This window comes from Siniperca chuatsi, linkage group LG12, assembly GCF_020085105.1.
Source record: "Siniperca chuatsi isolate FFG_IHB_CAS linkage group LG12, ASM2008510v1, whole genome shotgun sequence".
NCBI classification, from domain to species: Eukaryota; Metazoa; Chordata; class Actinopteri; order Centrarchiformes; family Sinipercidae; genus Siniperca; species Siniperca chuatsi.
Genome location: NC_058053.1, coordinates 27,183,482 through 27,206,984, shown reverse-complemented (window position 1 = coordinate 27,206,984; position 23,503 = coordinate 27,183,482). Strand labels below are relative to the sequence as shown.

The 23,503-nt window shown below is 41.8% G+C and overlaps 1 protein-coding gene across 2 annotated transcripts; it reads right to left on the bottom strand.

Moving 5' to 3' along the window:
* Positions 1-8,738: 8,738 nt before the first annotated feature.
* Positions 8,739-23,174, bottom strand: dnajc10 (DnaJ (Hsp40) homolog, subfamily C, member 10). 2 transcript variants are annotated; one of them, XM_044216295.1, is made up of 25 exons: positions 23,026-23,174; positions 21,099-21,348; positions 20,792-20,957; positions 20,530-20,580; positions 19,696-19,778; positions 19,196-19,327; positions 18,701-18,794; positions 18,455-18,532; positions 17,863-17,906; positions 17,231-17,296; positions 16,826-16,891; positions 16,593-16,682; positions 16,341-16,451; positions 16,148-16,262; positions 15,206-15,333; positions 13,628-13,744; positions 13,422-13,523; positions 13,119-13,179; positions 12,550-12,644; positions 11,284-11,417; positions 10,468-10,521; positions 10,206-10,353; positions 9,877-9,999; positions 9,241-9,348; positions 8,739-9,162 (listed from the first exon to the last, which is right to left on the bottom strand). In XM_044216295.1, exons 2-25 carry the CDS (start codon positions 21,300-21,302, stop codon positions 9,151-9,153), a joined length of 2,382 nt encoding a protein of 793 aa, XP_044072230.1. In that variant the 5' UTR covers positions 21,303-21,348; positions 23,026-23,174; the 3' UTR covers positions 8,739-9,150. The 2 variants fall into 2 exon arrangements, with proteins under 2 accessions (XP_044072230.1, XP_044072231.1); XM_044216296.1 differs by lacking the exon at positions 23,026-23,174 and adding an exon at positions 22,750-23,019.
* Between the last annotated feature and the right edge of the window lie 329 nt (positions 23,175-23,503).

Below are 23,503 nucleotides of genomic sequence, written 5' to 3'. Positions count from 1 at the left end.
TGGTCAGAGTTGAAGTCTGGGTGTTTGTGTCTGGAAGTTCTCACTGTCAAGGTTGCTTCTAACTATGAAATGGGACCCAACTGTGTTTAACTTCCTGTACCACTAGACTGCATCCATCCATCCATCCATCCATCCAGTATGTGTGTACAGTGGTGTGCAAAAGCGTTCGCCCCCTTCCTGATTTCTTATTTTTTTGCATGTTTGTCACACTTGAATGTTTCAGATCATCAAACAAATTTAAATATTAGTCAAAGATAACACAAGTAAACACAAAATGCAGTTTTTAAATGAAGCTTGTTATTATTAAGGGAAAACAAAATCCAAACCTACATGGCCCTGTGTGAAAAAGTGATCGCCCCCTAAACCTAATAACTGGTTGCTCCACCCCTAGCAGCAACAACTGCAACCAAGCGTTTGCAATAACTTGCAGTGAGTCTTTTACAGCGCTGTGGAGGAGTTTTGTCCCACTCATCTTTGCAGAATTGTTGTAATTCAGCCACATTGGAGGGTTTTCGAGCATGAACTGCCTTTTTAGGGTCATGCCACAGCATCTCAATAGGATTCAGGTCAGGACTTTGACTAGGCCACTCCAAAGTCTTCATTTTCACACTTTTGCACACCACTGTGTGTGTGTGTGTGTGGTTGCGGGGGGCTGGAGCCAATCCCAGCTGACATTGGGTAAGATGCGGAGTACACCTGGACAGGTAGCCAGTCAATCACAGGGCTGACATATAGAGACAGACAACCATTCACGCTCACATTCACACCACTAGACTGCAGCCATGAAAACTGCAAAATATAAAAACAAAACACAAACTTGTTGCACTGAAGGGAAACTCAAGGGACTGGATCAAACTATTTGAATCAGCAAAGTGATTCGTAGTTTTCCACCTCCTATACCACATGCAAGGGAAACAACGGAGATCTCCAAGCTAACGGTAACGCAAACAAGCTAGGCTACACTGCCTACTGCTGGCCTTAAATTATCTTCAAAATCACCATTGGCTGTGGGTTTGTATAGAAATGGTACCATCCTCAGGACAAACTTTACATTTTTGCCCCACTGCTACTTTAGCAAAGTTTTGTCTCGATTTTTCATCCATCCAACAGTTTTTGTTTTCTGGACTGGGTTGCACCAGCTATTTGTAAATACATTGCTAAGTTTGTGTGTTAAGTCCTTCCTAAGTTCTTAGTAACAACTTGCAAGTTTCAAACTAGTGATTTACTAAATCAGGCTGCACCACTAAAACTTATGAGTAAATTGGTTGCGAGGAAACATCGAGCGCTGTCCAATCGAACGAAGTCACTGTTGCATCACACGTTGTAGCATGACTATCAAAACATTTAAGGCGCCAAATTATATATTAAACTTAACTGCTAATTATTTGTAAATGTATGGTTGACTTTGTTTTAATATATGCATACGTGGAGAAATATGTGTTTCAGAGTTAGTATCATACAGTTTAGAATGGGTGGGGAGATATCTGATTATGCTAACCTAGCTGACGGTGTTAGGTCATTTGGTCTAACGATATTGGCATAACGTTTTGTAATTTGAGGTATATTTTGTGAAATGTAATTTAAAATCTTCCCAGTTTACATCATTATTAAACATAATTTTATCAAGTGTCTGGTCAGATATGTCAATCATATTCCATACAACCTCTGATCTGAACAGGTCATATATTAGCAAGCTAACGTTAGCTTTGTAAGTTAATTGGTTCAGTTAACTCTGCAACAGTTAATCCTGGTAGTTCTGCACAAAGGCAGAGAGCAGAAAGTACAGAAAAGGTGAAGTTGAGAAAAAGGGGTTTCAAGTTTTCAGGTTGACTGGGTAAACTGTGTAACAGTGTAATGCCTTAATTTAATGTAATGCAACATCGACACAGACCATAGATAAGACCTGAAAACTGTCGAAAGCAACGATGGTAGTTACTGCTATTCTGCTAAGCTAGGCTAGTTAACGTTTAGCAGATCTCGTTCAGCTTTTTTTATTCTCCATGACTGAATTGAGTTATTTAGCTACTTCCTTATTTATGTAGGATAACAAAAAAACTACCAAGATTAATATATAAGGGGGGTAAATATAAACACAGATGCCACATTGGTGTATATAGTAACAGTAATATTACTATAATATCATGTTTAAGATGAACTAACCCTACGTGATTAGTTTCTAAGTATATTCTTTTTTCTTACTGCATTGTAAAATGGCTGCCATGATCTATTTTTGTTTATAATTTTGGAAATAATAAATCTGAAACAGTTGTAAACAACACTTTAAAGTAGATCATTTAGGACTATTTAACACAATAATACATAGAGTAACATAGCTGATTGATAATAATGATTGATATCATTTTCATCATCTTACTGATATACTACTTTAATAAAAATGTTCATCTTTCTTTTCTTTACCTGTTTAAGTTAGCTTAACTTTGTATCAGGGCAGTCATTTATCATTATGTTAGCTTAAAAGAAGAGTTACTTATTGTGATATATAAAATTCAACACAATCGTAAAATAACTTCTCATCTGTGAAATATTATTCCCTGTTGCTTGGTTTTTGGCATTTCTTGTCATGGCTTTGGGTTTGTGTTCAGTCATTTCCTGTTTTATTTTGAAATAGTCTCCTTCCCTCATGTGTCTCTTAGTTTTGCTTCCTGTCTTTGATTGCTTTGATCAGTTTCACCTGTGTCTTGATCAGTTTCACCTGTGTCTCGCTGTCTCCCCCTAGCTGTGTGTATTTAAGCTTTTGGGTCCGAAACCTTGTGTTTCTCCTCCTGCTGCCTGCTTGACAAACCGCAGCATTTCTTTTATTACAACATCCAAAAGCAGCACAGAAGTTTTCCTACTATTTGGACTGGCCAGAGCCCTGCTGCAAGATGGCGGCAGCAGAGACGCAGCTCACAAGCCGCATGCTGTATCTAAGTGTATATATCTATGGGGGAAAAGAGCTGTGGCTCTCTCACTAACTAGCTTTAACTGGATTTGGCTCTCTTGCTTTGGACGTTTGGTTTATTTTTAAGATGTTCTCTTTGAAATTATACATGCCTATGGCGTAAAACAATGTCAGCAAGTCAGATCTGCTCTGACTGTTTTGACTAAATATGAAGTTACTGCAGTTTGGCTTTGTTGGGCAGTTACTGGGTGTAAAATAAAATAAATTAAACATTAGTAACAGCTAACCTCTGTGGTGCAAATCATTTCCATTTACTGATGCATAAATCTTCACTTAACACGAAGAAGTTTTAACTTATGAGGAGCTGGTGCAACCGACTTGGTGTTCTCAAAAAGGCAGCTAGCATGTCTGTAGACTTGTTCTCCGTTAAAATGATCTAATCTTTACATTTTAATTCGGCTTGCTGCTCTAAAAATTCTTCTCTCAGAGGCAGCAATGACAATAAAAACAGTTTTAAAAACTGGTTAAAATAGTAATATATAAAATGAGTCTAAATATAGGCTGAAACAGGCCTACATAATACAGATTGGGTATCAAACTAGAAGAGGAGAGGAGTTGAACCTTTAGACCTTCAGTGTTTCTCACTGATGGGCGTAAAGTTTGTTTAACAAAACTGAGCAGCAGCATGAAACACAGCCAGCGTGGTGTGTGTGTGTTAGTATGTTCAGTGTGTGTGTGTGTGTAGGCGTGCTTCCAGTAGTTCCTGCCTACTTATTTCCAGCAGTGTTTTCTCAGCTGCAGTTTCCATGAGAGAGAAGAGAAAATGTTTTCATGGATTTACTGCTATTACACCTCCTTATCCCCCTCCACTCTCCTCCTCCTCTCGTCCACGTTGACTTCAGCTGACTGCCTGACTGAAAACACACCTGGTGTTGGTATAAGGTGTAGTCTGTTCCTTCGGGCTGAGTGGCTCTATTCATGTTCCTGAGTGCTGACACAGCAAACAGAATATTTTCATACTGACTGGCCTCGTTGAAAGCAGTTAAAGCTGCTTTAAGTGATTTTTCAACACTAGAGGGCAGAAAGTAGAAAAAAATAAACATGCAGAAGCTTCGATATACTACATCAAGTTCTTAAGGCCAACATATTAACAAAAAATAAACAAAGGAGCAGAGAAGCATGGTCCTTCCATTGCAGTCCACTTTGTGTTTACTCTCTAGTTGACTGTCAATCTAATATTTGCTTTAGCTCAGGTTTGGTCCAATATTTGTTGGTGTTTTAGCCATATTTGGCTAATATTCTCTGGTGTGTTAGCCCATTTGGTCCAAGCCCTGGTTTGGTCCAATACTCTCTTGGTTTGGGCCACTAATCTTTGTTGGTTTAGCTGTGATTTGATCTAATATTCTCTGGTGTTTTAGCCCGGGTTTGGTCCAATATTTGCTGTTTTTTTTGTAGTCCTGGTTTGGACCAATATTCGCCTAATTTTGGCCAATATTTACTGGTGCTTTAGCCCTGGTTCGGTCCAGTGTTATCTAGTGCTTTAGCCCTGGTTCGGTCCAGTGTTATCTAGTGCTTTTCGCCCTGGTTCGGTCCAGTGTTTTTTAGTGCTTTGGCCCTGGTTCGGTCCAGTGTTATCAAGTGCTTTAGCCCTGGTTCGGTCCAGTGTTATCAAGTGCTTTAGCCCTGGTTCGGTCCAGTGTTTTTAGTGCTTTAGCCCTGGTTCGGTCCAGTGTTATCAAGTGCTTTAGCCCTGGTTCGGTCCAGTGTTTTTTAGTGCTTTAGCCCTGGTTCGGTCCAGTGTTATCAAGTGCTTTAGCCCTGGTTCGGTCCAGTATTCTCTGTTGTTTTACCTGTTAATAGTTAGTGAGTTTGCCATATCTTACTTCTTCGAGTATCCAGATAAATAAATGCATCAAATAAAAAAAATAAATAAAAAAACTTGTTTGTTAATTTCTGCTGCTGTCATTCGATGCTGAAATGAAATGGTTGAAACATACGCAGAGCCGGTCTGATAGGAGTTTCTTTAGTGTGTTAATCATTGTGATCAACACTGCTCTCCAACTCAAACACGCACAGGCAAAGCTTCAACAGTCCAACAGTGATTTTAATCTGACGTCAACACACACACACACACACACACACACACACACACACACACACACACACACACACACACACACACACACACACACACACACACACACACACACACACACACACACACACAAACCAGGTTGGTTCCCACAATGCCTCAGTGAGCGTTTGTCCAACTTGCTGCCCCATTTCACATCATGAAACAATAGAACGCGCACTCAGTAAGTGGTTCCAGTGGTTTATGGAGCAGTGCTGCGTCAATGCTGACCTCCTACTGCCCACAAAACACTGCGAAGGGGGGAAGAGATACAATACTCAGAAGTGGAAAGTACTTAAGGTCATTTAGTTAATTGCAAAACATTTTAAAGTAGTGGTCTTTTACCTGAGTATTTCCAGTTTGTGAGATTTCTTACTCCACCACATTCGTCTGATGGTAACTAAACGTAAGAGAAACTCCTCAAATCGGAGCTAGATGGAGTTGAGACTGTCCGACAGTTTAATGGTTTAACAAGGGTGAATTACAAATCACTTTGCTGTTTTGCATCACTTTTAGTTCCTTAGTGACGTCCTTGTATTTTAAAGTGGATCTCTGAGTTGCTGAGCTGCTTGTCCTTTATTTTAAAATGGAGGAAGTCGGAAATGTTTTTTGACTCCAACATGTAGGCCTATTTAGGAGCCGACAGACAAAATCAAAGCCATCAGGAGAGGAAGGCCCCGTAAAAGCTCATCAAAAGTAATGCCAGCTACAGGTAGCTGCTGCCGTTCTCTTTTGAGACTCTTTTTTTAGCCTATATTTGTTTACATTTTAGCAAATTCTGCTTCTTATGGTCTCCAGTTCAGTCTTGGATTCTAACTAAAGGTTTTTCCACATCAAGCCCAAATGTAAATGCAAGATATTCGCACAAAACAAAGCAGGCAGGTAAATAAACTGTGTTCGTGTCATTTCTTACTTGCGAAAGACATACTTTACGGTGTGTTTTTTTTTTTTTCTGACTTTACTGTTTGAAATAAGCATTTGACCAATGAAATCTGTGTCCATTTAATGAGGTTACGGGATCGAGGAAGAGATCACAAGACTGAGGCAGTACAGCAGAATCTTATACAACAAAGATTTTGTGTCCCTGCAAACAGATAAAAAAATGATCCTTCCTCAAACACACTGCCAGTCGGTCAAACTCGCCATCCTCTCGTCGCCCCACCGAGAGCCTGGAGCGTTGCTGATCATATAAGAGAACCGTTTAGTCTCGGACTTGTGTGCATTGTTCCTGTGCAAAAATGTATGCGCGCACATTTTTCACATTTAGAAATTCAGCTCAAAACCAGTGTGCAGGGGCTTCAAGTTCAGCCTGTTGCTGGTTTTGAAGTCTTTCAAACACATTCAAACTTTGTGGAGCCAGCAACAGACCACGTGAGCTCCGTCTACAAGGCTATCAGCCTGCTCTCTGTAGGTGTTTCTTCACCATAACAACACTGTGACACACATTTAAATGTCCTCAGTGCTGTAACTCCTGTACCCGTCTGCATTCTGACTGGAAGTCAGTGGTACAGCTTGCAGTGTCACCGAGACTGATCCGGTACTTCCTGTTCCCTGCTGAACGCTTTCCCAGAGGAGCAACAGCGCCACCTGCTGGCTCAACTGGAAACACACACCGCCCCCGTTCAGTTTTGGTTTGTTTGAGGCTTTTATCACTTCAGATTTTGTAATTAATTTTGATTTAATCCCATTCAAACAAACAAAAGCAGTGCATCAAATCCACATTTCATTGTATTATTATACCGTATTATCATCATCAACCGGTAAACCCACTTTGTACTTCACACTTATTTTAATTTTATACTTATACCCACCTGGTACTTAATTAATCTGACCTGTATTATAATGGATTATATTCTGATTGCTTAGTACTTCTATCCCTGTGTGCACTGACGTGACAGTGAGCAGCTGTAGCAAAAGAGTTTGATCAATAAAGTATTTCTGATTCTGATTTTCTGTTTTTCACAGTAACAGTTTATATTACATGTAACAGGCTTCTGTCACATCATAGACCCCACGTAGAGGAAACACACTTTTAAAGATCTGAGTTACTGTCTCATAAACGCATTGATCATCGCAGAATAATCAATAAAGTCAACTTGCTAATTTTGACTGCTCTAAAACCCATTGATCCATCTTGTACAGTACACACAGTTTAAGGTCACGGAGGTTCCCAGCATGCATCACTAAATCCTTTGTGGTTGAGCTCCTGTCTTCTGCAGAACAGCGACACCTACTTGTCAAAGTGGGAATAGTTTAGAAAAAGTTTAAAGATGTAAAAATTACATCTGCTCAGAATCTATGAAGATGCAGCTCTTTTCAAAAGTTCAGCAACTAAACACAATGCATGTTTGTGTCCTGAAAGGTTTCAAGTTTCCGCATCACATTTGCGTAAGTTTCATTCTGGCTTCAAACTAATTGTGATGTCACAAAGTCCTGCAGGTACGTCCAGGTGTTAAACTGAGATTTAAGGTGAGCTCAGAGAATCTTTCCTGCTTCAGCAGATGAAGGTAACTAATTAATCAGTAATTACACGGGGTTTTTGTTTCTGGACAGGGTTTCTGCAGGGTTCACATACTTCACAAATGTAATACTTTTTAACACCACATAGAACGCAATTTAATACCTGTTTCACCATCATGCCGGCAATATGATGTAAAACCAGCACGCACAATATGGCCTACAATTATTTATTATTATATCACATTTTTCAGTAGTTCCCAGCGGTATATAACAATAACTCCTGATGATATCAGATTACATTGGTGCAACGTGGAGCCAGATAAATGTCATAAAATGGATGGATGGTTTAACCAATTAAAAATTCATATATAATTTAAGTTTTTGAGTCTGAGTGGATGAGCTTCCTAGCTGCTGGAGCTGCAGTCGTGACAGCGTTTGACTGAAACGCCACAAAAAAGGATTAAACAGCCTCCTGCAGCACAACCCACTGTCACAACAAACCCCACTTTTAGTTTCGAGGTGTATAACTTCTCCCAACAGTCTGCAATCAGATACAAAACAAACTAGAACTGATGTTACTGTCGACGGCAGACAAGAGAACATTTTCCAGACTTTTGTAAATTAAAGGGAAGACTTTTTAATACTTTCTAAGACCCTTTTCAGGAAAAATCATTCAATGCTTTTGAAGACCTGCAGATACCCTGTCTGAAGGGAGTGTGTGGTTGTAGCTTGAAAGATTCAAACTGGAACTAAGCTAACATACACTCTACTAGAGGATATAAAGGTACTAAAGCTTACACATTTGAATGAATGACAAGAAGATTCATTCTTCATTATGCGACTTTGCATGACATTAGAGCTGCAACTAACAATTACTTTCAGTATCCATTAATCTGCCGATTATTTTCTCCTTGTTTGGTCAATAAAATGTCAGAAAATAGGGAAAAATGCCAGAGCCCGAGGTGGCATCATCAAATGTCTTGTTTTGTCCGACCAACTGTCCAAAACCCAGAAAATGATTAAATAATAAAACAGAAAACGCAGCAAATCCTCTCATTTGAGAAGCTGCAACCAGAGAATGTTTGGCATTTTTGCTTAAACAATTAATCAATTATAAAAAATAGTTTATTAATGGACTAATCGTTTCAGTTCCATATGACGTTTTGACTTCTGAGATGCACTAGAACTTGTAATAGAAGGTATAGAAGAGGAATAAAAACTGCAGTAAAGGTTGTGAAACTGATGTGACTGTTGAAATCTTTTAACAGAAACAGTTTTATTCTGAAGGTCCAACAGTTTCTACATGAACAATAAAATACAACACTATGTCGACATCTGGTGTGTGTGTGTGAGAGAGAGAAAGAGAGAATAACATGTCCAGTATACAGTGTCCCACAGTTTTACTTCATAGAGTAAATACAAACAATGGAGACAAAATAAAAAAAATCAAATAAAAACAAGGCAGAAAGTTTCAGCACATTCAACACAGCAGGTAACAGTCAGTGTCCCGTCTGTCTGTCTGTCTTTTTGCTACAGCTGTGGTCTTATCAAGGAGTGTTAAGTGACTGATCTTTGTGCTGGACCAATCAAATCCACTTCTGTCCCTCCCTGACCAATCAGATTGCTGGTCTTTCTCACGGCACCGCCCCCGAGATCATCAGAGCTCGTCCTGCAGAGACAAAGACAGACGTCAGTCTCCGGTTCACTGTCCGCTTTGTGTTTGAATTTAAGGATAATAGCGAGTTACCTTCTGTTTGTTGTGTAACCGTGGCGACAGCTGTTGTAGTCGCTGTCTGATGGTGTCAGCAATCACATTAGCATCCCGGCTATTGATGTGCTCTCCACTGTGCTCGTGCTGTCAACACACACACACACACACACACACACACACACACACACACAATACATCTTTTAGACCATTTCAGTCCACCTTCGACTCTTTCACACTAAATTCCTTTGTCACGCCATTTAAAGTTATAATCCTTAAGACTTTCATGAACTGAAACCCCGGTTTGGATATTATTTTTCAGCATTAGCATTCAATGTACTTGGAGTCAGTAATTACCTCTATATACTTCATTGCTCCCGCTGGAGTCCGAAATTCCCGTGCAGGATTCAAATGTCACAGGAAACATTGCAGCATGTAATCTGTTTGTAATTTGATCTCATTGATATCATCCTCACTGTGTATGTAGTAATGAAAAAGCATGTTCAAGTGTCAGAATAAAGTCCTTTGGGGCTGTAAGGGGGCTTGAGTCTGTGTTTTGTCATCTCATGTTCTGGTAAGATAACGAAAAAGGTGAAGTCTGGACTGGCGAAGCCCTTCAGCTCTATGAACGTGCTGCTGTTTCGTGTGTGTGTGTGTGTGTGTGTGCGTCCTCACCCTCCTTGTTCCCAGGTACGGGTAGAATCTGACGGTCGGGTAAGCGGTTATTCCAGATGACTGACAGATCTGATAGTGAGCCTGACAGTCCACCTTCCCTGCTCGAACCTTCCCTTTCAGAATCTGTCAATCACACAAAGAACATCCGTATAAGAGCCTCGACTACATAGAAAACGTCTCTTTTAAGAACGTGTGAATGTATGTTTCATGTCACAGCCTGTAGCTGCTGGAAGAGTCTGGTTTAGTCTGTCTGTTGCGTCTCCTGGGCCGTGACTGACAGGAACCACAGAACAAAGGTTATTAAAAAAAAAAGATAAAAGATGTCTCACCCGAGCCAGGACCTCAAACTCTGGGGCAAAGTGCTGACAGGGTCCACACCAAGGGGCGTAGAAATCCAGAACCCAGTGATCCTGACCTGATAGAACCAGAGACCTGAAGGACTCTGGAGTCAGGTCCACTGACACTCTGGGTAAAGAGCTGTACACACAAGACAATAACACATCTACAGGACTCCACATTAACCCAGTCATTTATTCTTTTGACACCATTAAGACAGAGACAATAAAGAAAGAAAGTCCGTTGGTGTCTCACCTCAGTGCCCATGCTCTCAGTGAATGGGCATCTCTGTGCCAGCCATTATAACTCCTGCAGAGACAGGCGGACAGATCAACAGGATCAGTAAGGTAACTGAAAAGGTAAAACTAATGATTCTAACATTCAGAAATAACCCCAACACTCCCATTCAGAAAGATCCGATGTGTTCATGGATGAAAGGAGCATGTGATGAGAATAGAGGGCTGCAGGTATGGCGTATTTTTGTACCCGGAAGTTAGCATCACCCTGGTTCCCTCGACAAAAAGCCAGTGGGATTTTTCCATTGGATTTGGGATTATTGCAGAAAATAAGTTCTGGCAAACAACAGTTAGATCTTCACAAATGAACACCACTTCGCTAGAAATAAAAAGCACGACTTCAACGGCACCAGCACTAGCTTCCAACTTGTAATGCGATGTGGCGTGATGACGTTTTACGTCCCCGACAACCTCTGTAGTCTCATTTAGCCACTTGTTAGCAACCGCCTTTTTTTAAGACACGTAAAAGCCTCAAAATTCACGAGTGGTGTATTTACTGACGTATTTTATGTCGTGGAACAAAAAGTGAAAATCTCTTGAGCTTGTGTTAACCACAGACCTTATTTGACCAATGTGGATTTAACGTGTTGACTGTGTGAAATGTATTTAGCTAGGCTAAACGCATGGAACTATTTCTGTACTGGATGTGCAAAGATGAAACTAATATCCATCTTCTCATTTGACTCTGGGTGAACGAGTTTCCCAACATGTCAAATTGTGTATGCAAAACAATTTCTGTACATACAAAATGAGTCATTTAAAGTGCGGTGCATACATGTAGCGATCTGGCTGCCGGGTGTTGCTGAGGTACAGGCGGATTTCAGGGTACGCCCTCACGTTCTGACTCTGACAGAACGACTGAAACCGCTGACAGTCAACTGAACCGACCAGGATCTGACCTGACAGCAGCTGGATGGTGAGAGACAGAAAGACAGAGACACACAGGTTAGACAAGTTACACTCGTTAATCACCAGCAGTAGCAACTACATAAACCTTCTGTCTGGTCCTCAAACTGCGTTTCTTCTGTAAACGGGTGAGCACTGCTGAGCCCAGACCCCATGAGTTTAGTTGAGTTAAAATCAAACGTGCCGATATAACCTATTGCAGATATTTCAGTGTCAGTGTATGTGTCAGCAGATGAGTAACAATAAATGGGACAGAAATGTCACCGATATGTTTGAGGTAATGTCTTTGTCAATACACATCTTGGTCACAATAATTTAATAACCAAATTTAAGGGATCCTTATAAAATAAAGTTTGTTCTGGGGGGCGCCCTGTGAGGTTTAACATTCATAGTCAAGGTTTGTTTGAGTCCGACGGGACTTTTGTGGCGTGTCATTCCTCATCTCATCTCTACTGTCAAACTATCTAATAAACGCCATAAAATGCTCCAAAAATAATTTAAGAAAGTTTGTTTTTGTCATGTGTTTGGAAAAAAAAATCAGCTGATATATTGTTGTTGGATTTTAAAAGAAATTCAAATATTGATCTTGGTACTGGCCTCACAAATCCAGTTTGAGTTGGGCTATAATGTTTGGGTGTGTCGTCCTTCTGGTGAGCTTAGTGTTGTCTCAGTATGCTGCTGCGTAAAAATACTGGAATAGTGAGTTTTGGTACTTTAAAAAGACACTGGCTGCATTCAGAGACAGTGTGAAACCAGGTTTGGGTTTTGGCCAAGGCCCAATCAGGGTAACAGCAGGTCTGCAAAATGTGTCAGACGTGATCTGTTTCCTGGGAGTCGACTGAACTAGTCTTCCTGCATTTTGATGAAGCAAAAAATAGATTAAAATTGTGAATCACCCCTCAGCTGGGAAAAAATATTTTGGCCATATCACCCAGCTAGAGTCAGTATTTGTTCATTTCTCTGCAGGATGTTGTCCGGTTCAGAATAAACCCAGTTTTTGTTCCAGAAGATGTACTCAAACTGTCAGTATTCCTCTGCGCTGTTTATTTCTGCACAGTCCGGGTTGTTTCAGTGTGTGGGGTATTTGCACTGTGTGTACGGTGTGTATATGATGTGTGCAGTGTGCGTGTTGTACCCTGGACATGCGTCTCCACTCTGGCATCAGAGCCTGACAGGGACCACACCATGGAGCGTAGAAATCCACCGCCCAGATCTGCCCCTCGGCTCGACCTGCGACCAACACAACAGGAGAAGACAGAGAAGAGATGAACTGATTAGTGCCAGCAGTAGTAGTTAGAACAGGAACAACAAATACTGACTGAATAACTGAAATACTAAACATCCACTCTTCCTCCAGGCTATTTCTGAACTGAGCGCTGTGTTTTCCACTGTGCTGGTGAGCGAGCAATGGGAATGAGAGACTGCAGTAACGCCTTTAAACATACTGGAACTTATTCTGGTGTTTCTCTGGCCATAACTGGAGTTCCTCCAGAATACATACTGTTTGTTGCTGCTGTTACTGCTTGAGGTGGTTGCGCAGTAAAAGTAAAGTTTTTAAGTTTGAGAAGACTGTAGGTTTTACCAGAGTGCCGGAGGAATTAGTTTTGTGCAGCCGGATGAATTTAAACATCTTTGTTTGTGCAACCAGCCCCCGGTCTCGCAGTTAGTAGCAGGACTGTCTGTTGCTGTCAGAACTAGTTTTACCTTTGACTCTCTCGGAGAAGCTGGAAGGATCCAGGACCACCACAGATGGATTGACCAGATCCTGCAGAGACAGAAAGAATCTCTTGGTGTTGATGCAACCATTTTTAGTTGAAACCATTTTTGGGAAGGTGGCAGCAGTGTGAAGGCATTTTGTTTTTTATAACCTGTGGTCTGCATGTTTCTGGATTAAAGAAGAGTCATGCTTTTTTTTTTTTTTACATTGAGAATAACTCCCTGCTAGCAAATGCAATAGGAGTAGTGTGTATTATGTTGTATTAGTATGTCATTGGTATGCAGTAGTACCTGTATGAACTCCAGGATGCCGTCAGCTGAATGTTGTCCTTCATATTCATGAACAGAGGAACCGTTAAAGATCACTGTGGTGGGATAAGCCTGAATATTGTACTGAGACACAGACAGAAAGACAAAAAATATGATCAACCTGTCTGTGGTATGTACCAGTCTCTAGCTCATAATTAATGGTACAGTCCAGATATGTATGTGTTTACCATAGAGCAGAGGTTGTGGTGGATGGTACAGTCCAGAGTACCAAACTTCATCTGTCCAGCCAACTGGATTGAAGCTTTTCTCAGTTCAGGCAGTAAGGCTCGACATGGAGGACACCACTGCACACATGAATCAAACATTTATTAAATGGCCAGCTCTTTGTTACAGCCTGAGGACAATAAACTCCTCTTCACAAACACAAAGCTGCATGCTCGCTCTCGTCCCTCACGAGCCTGAAGCTCGCGGGCAGGTTTAGCATCGAGCACCTCATTTACATTAGGTAGCGATTTTCTCCCGTCTCCCACTACACCGGCACACAACAGAGTAGTTCACTTTCTTTCTGCTATGTGTTTCCATGAATCATGTTTTGTTCAAGTCCTGGTAGCTCGTTACAGTTGTATGATATTAAATGGAGAAGCCGTTGACTGTGACCATCAGTTTTTCCTCCATTTTGTATAAAGTAGTCTTACGTATTTATGTCGGAGTAGAAAACAACTCTGCGTCAGTTTCCAGATGGACGAAAAACAAATGTGATTGTCGCTCCCGCACCTCAGAGACCTCAGAGAACATTTGCATAAAGTTGAACTTTTTCCAACTTTTGACTCTTGAATTTGGAGGCAAATTGAGTCTCAGTGGGCAGCACAAGGACGTTATTTGAAGGTTATTTGAAGGTTGAATTCAATTCACAATGAATGGCAGCCCGTTGTAACTTCTGTGTTAGAGTCCTTCTTCTGCAATGCTTTAACGGCAGCGACCAAAGAATTAGCACCACCAGCTGTTTACTATTAGTGGATGGAAACACCCATTAATTTGCATTGTCTTTTGCCAGTTTTCTGGAAATTCGCTTAGAATTTGCACAAAATTTTAATGGAAACTTGATTAATAACTTCCTGTTCACACGCACAAATTCAATTTCAGGCTCTCTATTGTCTCCCATGAGCCTGAAGCTTGCGGGCGTGTTTGTCGTTAAGCACACACAGTAATTTACAAACTCAGCTCCGATTGGACAGTTATTTTCTCCCGTTGCCACTACACTGATGGGCAACAACGTGGTTGATTTCTGCCTGCCTCTCCGTATCGCTCACTGTTTGTGTTGTAGGTGTAAAACCATCACCTGCCCTGAAGGTAAACAGAGAGTCAGACAGGCTGGGTCATCAAGCAGCATAGTGTGAAGTATAAAACTATCTGAGCTGCTTATCAGTAATGACGTGGCATTTCCACCTGTATATTCATGATCAGGAGGATGTGCTATATGAGACATTATTTTCTGTTACTGTGCTTCCCTGCTGATGAAGACCACGAGTCCACAACACATCAGGTAACAGCCAGGTCTGGTTAACATGCCAACCACTGACATAAATAAGTATCTCAGGCTAGGAGTGTGTATCCATACCTCTAAGATGGTCTGATATGTATTTAGGTACCTGGTCCTGGAAGTGGATGGCTTGAGATAGGTACAGTATGTAATTGCTGGATTTAAAAATAGTAGTAAAGTCACAAGCTGAGCAGGTGAAACACCAGTGTGTGTGTGTGTGTGTGTGTGTGTATTGATCAATCTTCTGATTAAAATAGTTACAAACCGGAGCAAAGAAGTCGACCACCCAGGGCTCCTTTTTGTCTGAAGGAAAGTTGTCAGGTCTCAGAGTCGTCACATGAGCACGAACGCTGTCCCTCGCAAAACCCACAATGTTGTACAACACATCTTTACCTACAGACAGGACAGACACACAGGTAATACAGACACTTGATATCTGAAGAGTAACTAGACGAAGAGTCTACAGCCATGCTAGCAGCTCTGTGAAGCCGTAAGCAGACGCAGCGGTTTAACTAAATGATCACGCTCAGAGTGGCAACGCTAACATGCTGATGTTTAGCAGGTATAATGTTTACCATGTTCACCATCTCAGTTTACCGTGTTAGCATGCTAGCATTTGCTAATCAGGACTAAACACAAAGTACATCTGAGACAGATGGGAATATTATTAGTTCTGCTCATAAACCAAAGAACTGGACAAATTGTTCAACCTGATGACAGTACTGGAGGAAACATCAAGGGATCACCAAAGTTATTACAAATTTATCCTGAGGGGAACATGAATAGTTGTCGAGGCATTTCAGTCCAAACCACAAAAGTGAACCTCATGGTGGTGCTAGAGGAGAAATGAGAGGGTCCCTGAAGTCAGTAGGCTTCATCATCTGGAAACCATGAATGTCAGTGGCAATCTATCTGATAGATGTTGAGATATTTCACTGATGAAATATCTCAACATGAGTGAAAACTTTGACCTGTTGGTGGTGCTAGCGGAAAAGCCAGTAGTGACCATCGTCAGCGGACCATGAATATCTGTACAAACTTTCATGGCAATCCAGCCAATAGATTTTGATAAATTTCAGTCTGGACCAAAGTGGTCAGGCAGACTGACCTTTGCCATCCATAGAGCCACGTTGTTAGTGGCTAAAAAAAAAAAAAAACAGTATACAGTAGAACACAGAAAGGTAAAAGGACAGTCTGCAGTACTGACCGTGGTGGATCTCGAAGTCGTGGATTCCCAGTCCTTTGAAGACGACCACGCAGGGTTTATGGATGTAGAGAGACTGACACAACTCTGAGTCTGCTATACAGTCTACTCTGCCAACCTGGAGAGACAGACAGTCAGTTGGACATACAGGCAGGCAGAGAGAGACATGCAGAGAGACAGACAGACAGACAGGTACCTGTATGTGGTCATTGCGGAGGAAAGCTTGTAGCTTTTTGTACTCGTTGGAGGCGGGGCTTCTGTCTCCAAACGTAAAACTCACCAACCAGCGATGATGGGCCAGCTTCCGCTGGGGACAAGAAGTTACATATCATTAACAGGATGTACATTTAACATGTATTGTAAAGTGTTGATCTGTACCTGAAAGCTGCAGGGGATATCTGAGTGTGTGTACTGTAATGTGTGTGTACTGTAGTGTGTGTGTGTGTACCTGGAAGGTGTCACTGGTCAGCAGTTCCAGATCAGGCAGATGGTTGATGACCTGATTGTAAATCTCTTTACTGTCCAGAGTATTCAGCCACTGGAACATATGCACACTGAGTCAGAGCTGCAGTACTACACACAGTATTACCAATGACAGTACTACAAGTATTACTACAGACAGTACTACACACAGTATTACTAACGACAGTACTACACTGTGTAATGTGTTCTGTGTCTTACCAGTATGCTGCCTTGTTGATCCAGAGAACTTCCAGCTGGGAACAAACCAGTCGCTCCACTGGTCACCTGAAATACAGCAGGAGGATTAGAGACTAATACTAGTACTGCAAAAAATAATATACCCTACTACTACTACTACTACTACTACTACTACTACTACTATTACTGCTGGGAATATAATGTTTACCTGAAAATAAATCTAAAAAACAGCTGAGGGCAAGCTGTGTTCACAAACAAAATATCAACCTCTGCTGCTTTGCAGATGATACTCTGATTTATCTTCCATATAAACCCAACTAGCAATGAATCATGGGAGTCCAATGAGCACAAACTAAGGAGTGAGGGTTTTTTTTTTTTTTTATGAAGAGTAATGTGTAACAGTATTGTAGTAGTGTCTGGCCTTACCTGGAAACTGTTACAGAGCTGTTCCTGTGAGGTGCAGTCCATCCATCCCACCTTAACTAGACCATCCTACACTCACACATTCAGATCAGACATTTCTACCATCATTATTCAACCAATGGGATCAGTAGCATTCATTATAGTAAATACATGGTATAAACACTACTACTAACAAGTTTTCCCCACAGAACTGGATAGTGAAGGTGAAGCGTTTTAGATGTTTAACGTTCCATAATTTATTAAAGAGATATGACTGAGGTTTACGGAAAAAACACAACAAAAGGGATGTTGTTAACACTGTGGGTCATGTACAGTCCCCACAACTACAATATCATGAGATGTAAATAAGTCAAAATCTGTTTTTCAACTGGCATGTTCTGTTTTAGATGACCAATCTATATTCTTGCTGTGTAATAGTTTGGTGATTGAAGGTTTAAATCATTTTATTATATAAAAACAGAGCAACTGATGTAAAAAAACAAGTCAAGCTGAAACTTAAGCTTTTAATTCTTTAAAGTGTGAATTAATTTCTTCTCACATTAGCAGAGGAGATCCATAATTCAGTGGAGGCCGCCTGCCTCTGCTTTAAACAGCTGTGGGAAACCCCGTGATAATAAATACTACTGTGTTCTCACCAACATCCCAGCCAGCTTCTGTCTTGTTCTTGGCTCCAGGCAATCTGAGAGACAGAGAGAGGCATGTACATTATTACTACATGACAAGCCTGCTATATACTCAGCGTGTGTGGTGATGGTGAATGATTTGTGCCTCTTCACACATGTCACCCATAAACGTGTGTGTGTGTACTTGTACTTGCTACATAGTGAGGACTGAAACACGTTTTTTACCTACAGAGTGAGGACATTTTTGGAGAGTGAGGACATTTTGGCCCGCCCTCACAACTTCAAAGGGCTGTTTGAAGGTTAAGACTTGGTTTTAAGGGTTAGGGTTAGGCATTTAGTTGTGATGGTCAAGGTTAGGGTAAGGGGCTAGGGAATGCATTTTGTCAATGACGGTCCTCACAAAGATAGAAGTACAAGGATGTGTGTGTGTGCATACGCTGCACATGAAACATGATGATGTGACACATAACATCTTTTATAGATTCATGCCACATCACACACCTGTGCATATGCATGCGTGACACTTTAAGGCATGAAAAAAACCCTCATATATGCGTGTGTGTGTGTGTGTGTGTGTGTGTGTGTGTGTGTGTGTGTGTGTTACCTCCATTGTAAGAGCAGAAGGTGATCAGCCAGCCGAGCCCCGACGAGTACGCACTCTCTATCTCGCTGAACACGTTACCTGGCAAAAAACACAGCCACACCCACAGGTCAGACCACACAGAACGATATAAACTAGATAATCAGACTGTTGCGCTTTAATTTCATTCATTCTGAATCTCCGAGCAGATCGGAGACGTGGGCGGTGATTCAGAAGTCTGTAAATGATGAATAATTCAGAGTAGGTTACCTTGCCAGAGCTGAGTGACCGTTGTTGTGATGAACTGCATGGAGAAGCGGACCAGGTTGTCCTTGAAACGCTCCCCATTAAACTTCTCTGGTCTCTACAGAAAGACAAACAAAATGTTCACGGTAACTAAACGATATCGCTCCGATGCTAAGCTAACAGAATTCAGGTTAGCATGTCAGTCAAATCCACTGCACAACAGTAAGTCATGAGTAACATGTGTGAGACATGAAGGTCACTTTCTAGATGTTGTTACTTCAATAAAAGTCAAGTCGGCTTGTTTTGTTTCCCCAATATCGTCACTGCTCCATAAAAACAACGGCAGTTTTTTGCTGATTGCTGAATTGTATTAATGTAAACACGTGAAGAAGATATGGATCATTTCAAATGGAGATTAATTCGGAACGTGTTCCCGCTGCATTAAGTCCTCCACCCGACCGAACGGGAACACCATTTTATCCAGTGCAGCTAAATAAAGTCAATGAACAGAAAACACACCTGTCCTGCTCTGTATACAAACAGACTGGGGTAGCTGTTGATGCCTTTACTCCTGCAGAGATGGTTGTTGTCTCCACAGTTCACTGCTCCAATCCTGATGACTCCATCCATCTCCTTGGCAAACTCCCTCCACTGAGAGACAGACAGGTTCGTCAGAGAGACACGCGGAAAGACAGACGGACGTTGTATTACTTGGTTAATGCTAGTCCGTCTCAGTAATTACTGCCGATTTCTACTGAAGACAATGTCAAACTTCCTAAATATACAACAGCGGCTCCATCAGATAAAAATTTAGGAGGAAAATTAAACTGAAAAAGTCTTAAAAATTATATTTAAAAACATAAAACCGGACGAATTAAAGAAAAGAATAGCTTACAGCGAAAATCAAGAATCAGAGAAGGCTACAGCAAACACCTGCATACAAGGTGTATGTTCAGTCTTGAGCGTGTAGTTTAATGCGTAAGTGTGTGTGTTTATTCTGTATTTTAGTGTTATATTACCGTTGGAGCCAGCTGGTGACAGTGTGAGCATCGTGGGAAATAGAAGTTGATGAACCAGATTTCTCCAGAGTTCACTGCTGCCTCTGAAACACATGTACGTGAGAGACACTACTGAGTTGCATTATGGGAAATGTAGGATCCAGCGTCCAGTGTGAGACTGACCCATACTAGGCACTAAAAGTCAGGATACGTCGGCCTTTGCTGCTCCGATGTTGACCCTTCTTTTTTAGTCGGCCTCTTGTCAGTCACCCAACTTTAGGGAAGTGAAATACTACACTAGTGGCTATTTAACAAACAGCTGTCTGCTTTCACTCCATGTACACGGAGAACAACAGTATCATCGAGCCAAGAACCTTGTTATCCAGCCCTGAACCCAGCCAGGTGTGTTTGCTACCGAGAATCAGACCGCAGGTGGGCGGGAACTTCACCCCTACACCACCCATGCACACCCATTGTCGGTGTAAAGAAATAGAAGAGTTAGATTCAATTTTTCGGTACAACAAATCTGAACCAGAAACACTTTATTGATCCCCGAAGGGAAACTCTTTGTTACAGCAGCTCGCCTTTACGTCAGTGCACACAGGAGAAAGTACTAGCAAACGATATAATACAATACACTATAAAACAGGTCAGAAAATAAATTAAGTACCAGGTGGGTATAAGTATAAGATAAACTAAGTGTCGAGTACCAAGTGGGTTTACCGGTTGATGATGATAATACAGTAAAATGTTATGCTTCACCCAGAAACTGAAATCGCTGACTACAAATCAGCTGTGGCAAAGAAAGAGTTAGTCTGGAGATGTGAAAATAAAGTTGAAAACTGTCGCTCTTACCAAAGTCTCCGCTGTCCAACGTGATGATCTCCAAGTCATCATCGTAGATGCCTGGACACAAAGACAGATTCAAATATTAAACTTTAAGAAAGTAAAATCAGTTTCGCGGTTTTCAAAGAAAATATTTAAAAATGTCCTATCATGGTTTCAATACAAACTGTCGTTAAAAAAACAACAACACACAGAACAGAACAAAAGGTGTTGCTCTTGTAGCATCACCATGGTTACACGACAGGTGTGCGTGGTTACAACGGAGACTTGCCAAAGTCATATCGGTAGTAGTTCCAGCTCTCGTAGCGTCCTCCCTGCTGCTGCTCGTCCAGTCCCTTTTCTCCATATTTATCATATTTCTTCCTGAGGTCTTCGTCCTTCAGAACCTCGTAGGCTCGATTCACCTGCACGAACTTCTCGTGGGCCGAGGCGTCGCCCTAAAAACACAAAACCTTTATTAGTAGCTCCAGGTTTAATCGGGGTGTTGTGGTTTTTAGCAGGGTTTATGCGTAGGTGTTTCAGGGTAAACCAAGGGTTGTGTCAGAGTTTATGGTCTGTGGTTTCTCAGAGTAACTCACAGGGTTTTTGTCGGGGTGCATGGTGAGCGCCAGCTTCTTGAAGGCCTGCCGTATCTCTCTGGTCGTGGCCTCCCTGTTGACTCCCAGCAGTTTGTAGTAGTCTTGGCTCTCCGCCCAAACCGCTGCAAGCAGGACGACGAGGAACAGCAGCACGAGCTGAACGGGGCGGGGCCGCTGAACCCCGAGGACAACCCTGTGCCCCATCACCAGTCCTCCCAGTACAACTAACGATGACCAGAAACTACAGCAGCTGCAACACACACACACACAAACACCATTCCTTCCTTGTTGTGTAAACGAGCAGGTTAATGCTACCAGGTTTACTTCTGAGTGATGAAATAGTCCACCCAACCCTGCAGCCATTAACATCCTGCACTCATGCTAGTTTATTAGATGGAGGTCTGCTCTGGAAAACAGAGGAATGAAGCTGAGCCGCATTAAGACAGAATACATGTGTGTCAATGAGAGGGACCCAGGTGGGACGGTGAGGTCACAGGGAGCAGAGGTGAAGAAGGTGCAGGACTTGAAGTACTTAGGGTCAACGGTTCAGAGCAATGGAGACTGTGGAAAAGAGGTGAAGAGGTGAGCGCAAGCAGGTTGGAACGGGTGGAGAAAAGTGTCAGGTGTGTTGTGTGATAAAAGAGTATCAGCAGGAATGAAAGGAAAGGTGTTCAAGACGGTGGTGAGACCAGCGATGTTGGACAGCTTAGAGACAGCGGCGCTGAAGAAAAGACAAGAGGCAGAGCTGGAGGCAGCAGAGCTTAAGATGCTGAGGTTCTCTTTGGGAGTGACGAGGACGGACAGGATCAGGAACGAGGACATCAGAGGGACAGCTCATGTTAGATGTTTCGAGAGATAAAGTCAGAGAGGCCAGATCGAGGTGGTTTGGACGTGTCCAGAGGAGAGACTGTGAATATATTGGTAGAAGGATGCTGAGGTTGGAGCTGCCAGGCAGGAGGTCTAGAGGAAGACCAGAGAGGAGGTTTATGGATGTAGTGAGAGAGGACATGAAGTTAACTGGTGTGAGTGAAGAGGACGCAGAGGACAGGGTTAGATGGAGACATATGAAATCGCGTGATTCAGCTGTTGTAATTGTATTAGACTCCTGTCTCCCCCTGACAGGGCTGGGGTGGAAGAGCATGGGAGCAGCTGGAAGGAGCGACCCCCACTTCTGACAGCAGCGGCTTTATTACAGCAGATAAATATTATATTATTTTCCCCCTTGAAGAAGAAAAGGGGGTGTAACACATCAGCAAACTTTTCCAATAATGTCAAACCCTTTAATAAATAGAAACTTTGCATTTAATGTTAGTAGAGCTGTCCCTCCTCCAACATGGCCGCCTGTAAATTGACAACCACCAGTTGCCAAGTCTCATTTTCTGTCCAGTGGTAAGTTAAAACAGGTCAAACATCATTCATGTTATCTGTGACTTGTTTACAGCATCTCACATACTAACACAGAGCAATTAATACCAATTTTAGCACCAGAGCATCCTGAGAAAAGGCCTGTGTAAATGGATAACTACAGCTAGCATGGATATACTGTACGTTAGGTAACCAGCAGTAAAATACACATAATACAGTAGATAACACATTTATAACAACAAGTTAAAACACTGCGTTTAACGAATATTTAAAAAAATACCCTTACACAAAATTCAAACTGTTCACCGCTGGTTATTTACACTGCCGGGTGTCCACAGGGTCAAGTCTTAATTTTCCTCAGATTTTGTGTCTTTCTTGATCCAGCTAAACTGAGCTAAGCTAGCTAGCTAGCTGTGTGTTGCCAGTCAACTATTACAACCTGCTAGCTAATTAGCTGGTTAGCTTCGCCGCGACAGTAAGCAATCTGCAGCGTGTTGCTGAAGCTAAAGCTAACATTTATCTACCAACGGTTTCAATCTGATTAAAACAGCCGATCCGTTACCTTTAGACGCGTCTCAACTTCTGAAAGTCTGAAGCTGAAGATCCGCATCAGGGTCCGGCTCAGACCGGCATCAAGTTTCACAAAATAACACACTCTACTTCCGTTTTGAGAATTTCACATTAAAGGCCGCACAGATAACCAAGACAGCAGACCATTAGACAAAAAAAAAACTAAAATTATCTGTATGATAAAAAGACAGTGTGCTAAACATAATTTAATAGATCCGGCGAGCCAATTCACCACTCGTCATTTGTTCGGTTGGCTTTGCGCTTTTATTTCGATAACAGAATAGTTACATCTGCCGGGAACTGCGGTAACTTGACGAAACTTTGCGGGCCCACCGGCCGCATTCCGATAACGTCAGCGCAGAAGTTTGGTGCGTTCAGGGTCGCACGTTTATCGATAACAATTTTCCAATACCACAGTCCGAAATGGCCAATATTAAAAAAAATTAAAAACTATAAAACAGTCAAATGAA

Coding starts and splice junctions, on each gene's coding strand:
- dnajc10 (XM_044216295.1), bottom strand. CDS start 21,302: ATGGGGCACAGGGTTGTCCTCGGGGTTCAGCGGCCCCGCCCCGTTCAG. Junction 16,892..17,230: donor AGCTCTGTAACAGTTTCCAG/GTAAGGCCAGAC, acceptor GCTGTATTTCAG/GTGACCAGTGGAGCGACTGG. Junction 15,334..16,147: donor CGACTTCGAGATCCACCACG/GTCAGTACTGCA, acceptor TCCTGTCTGTAG/GTAAAGATGTGTTGTACAAC.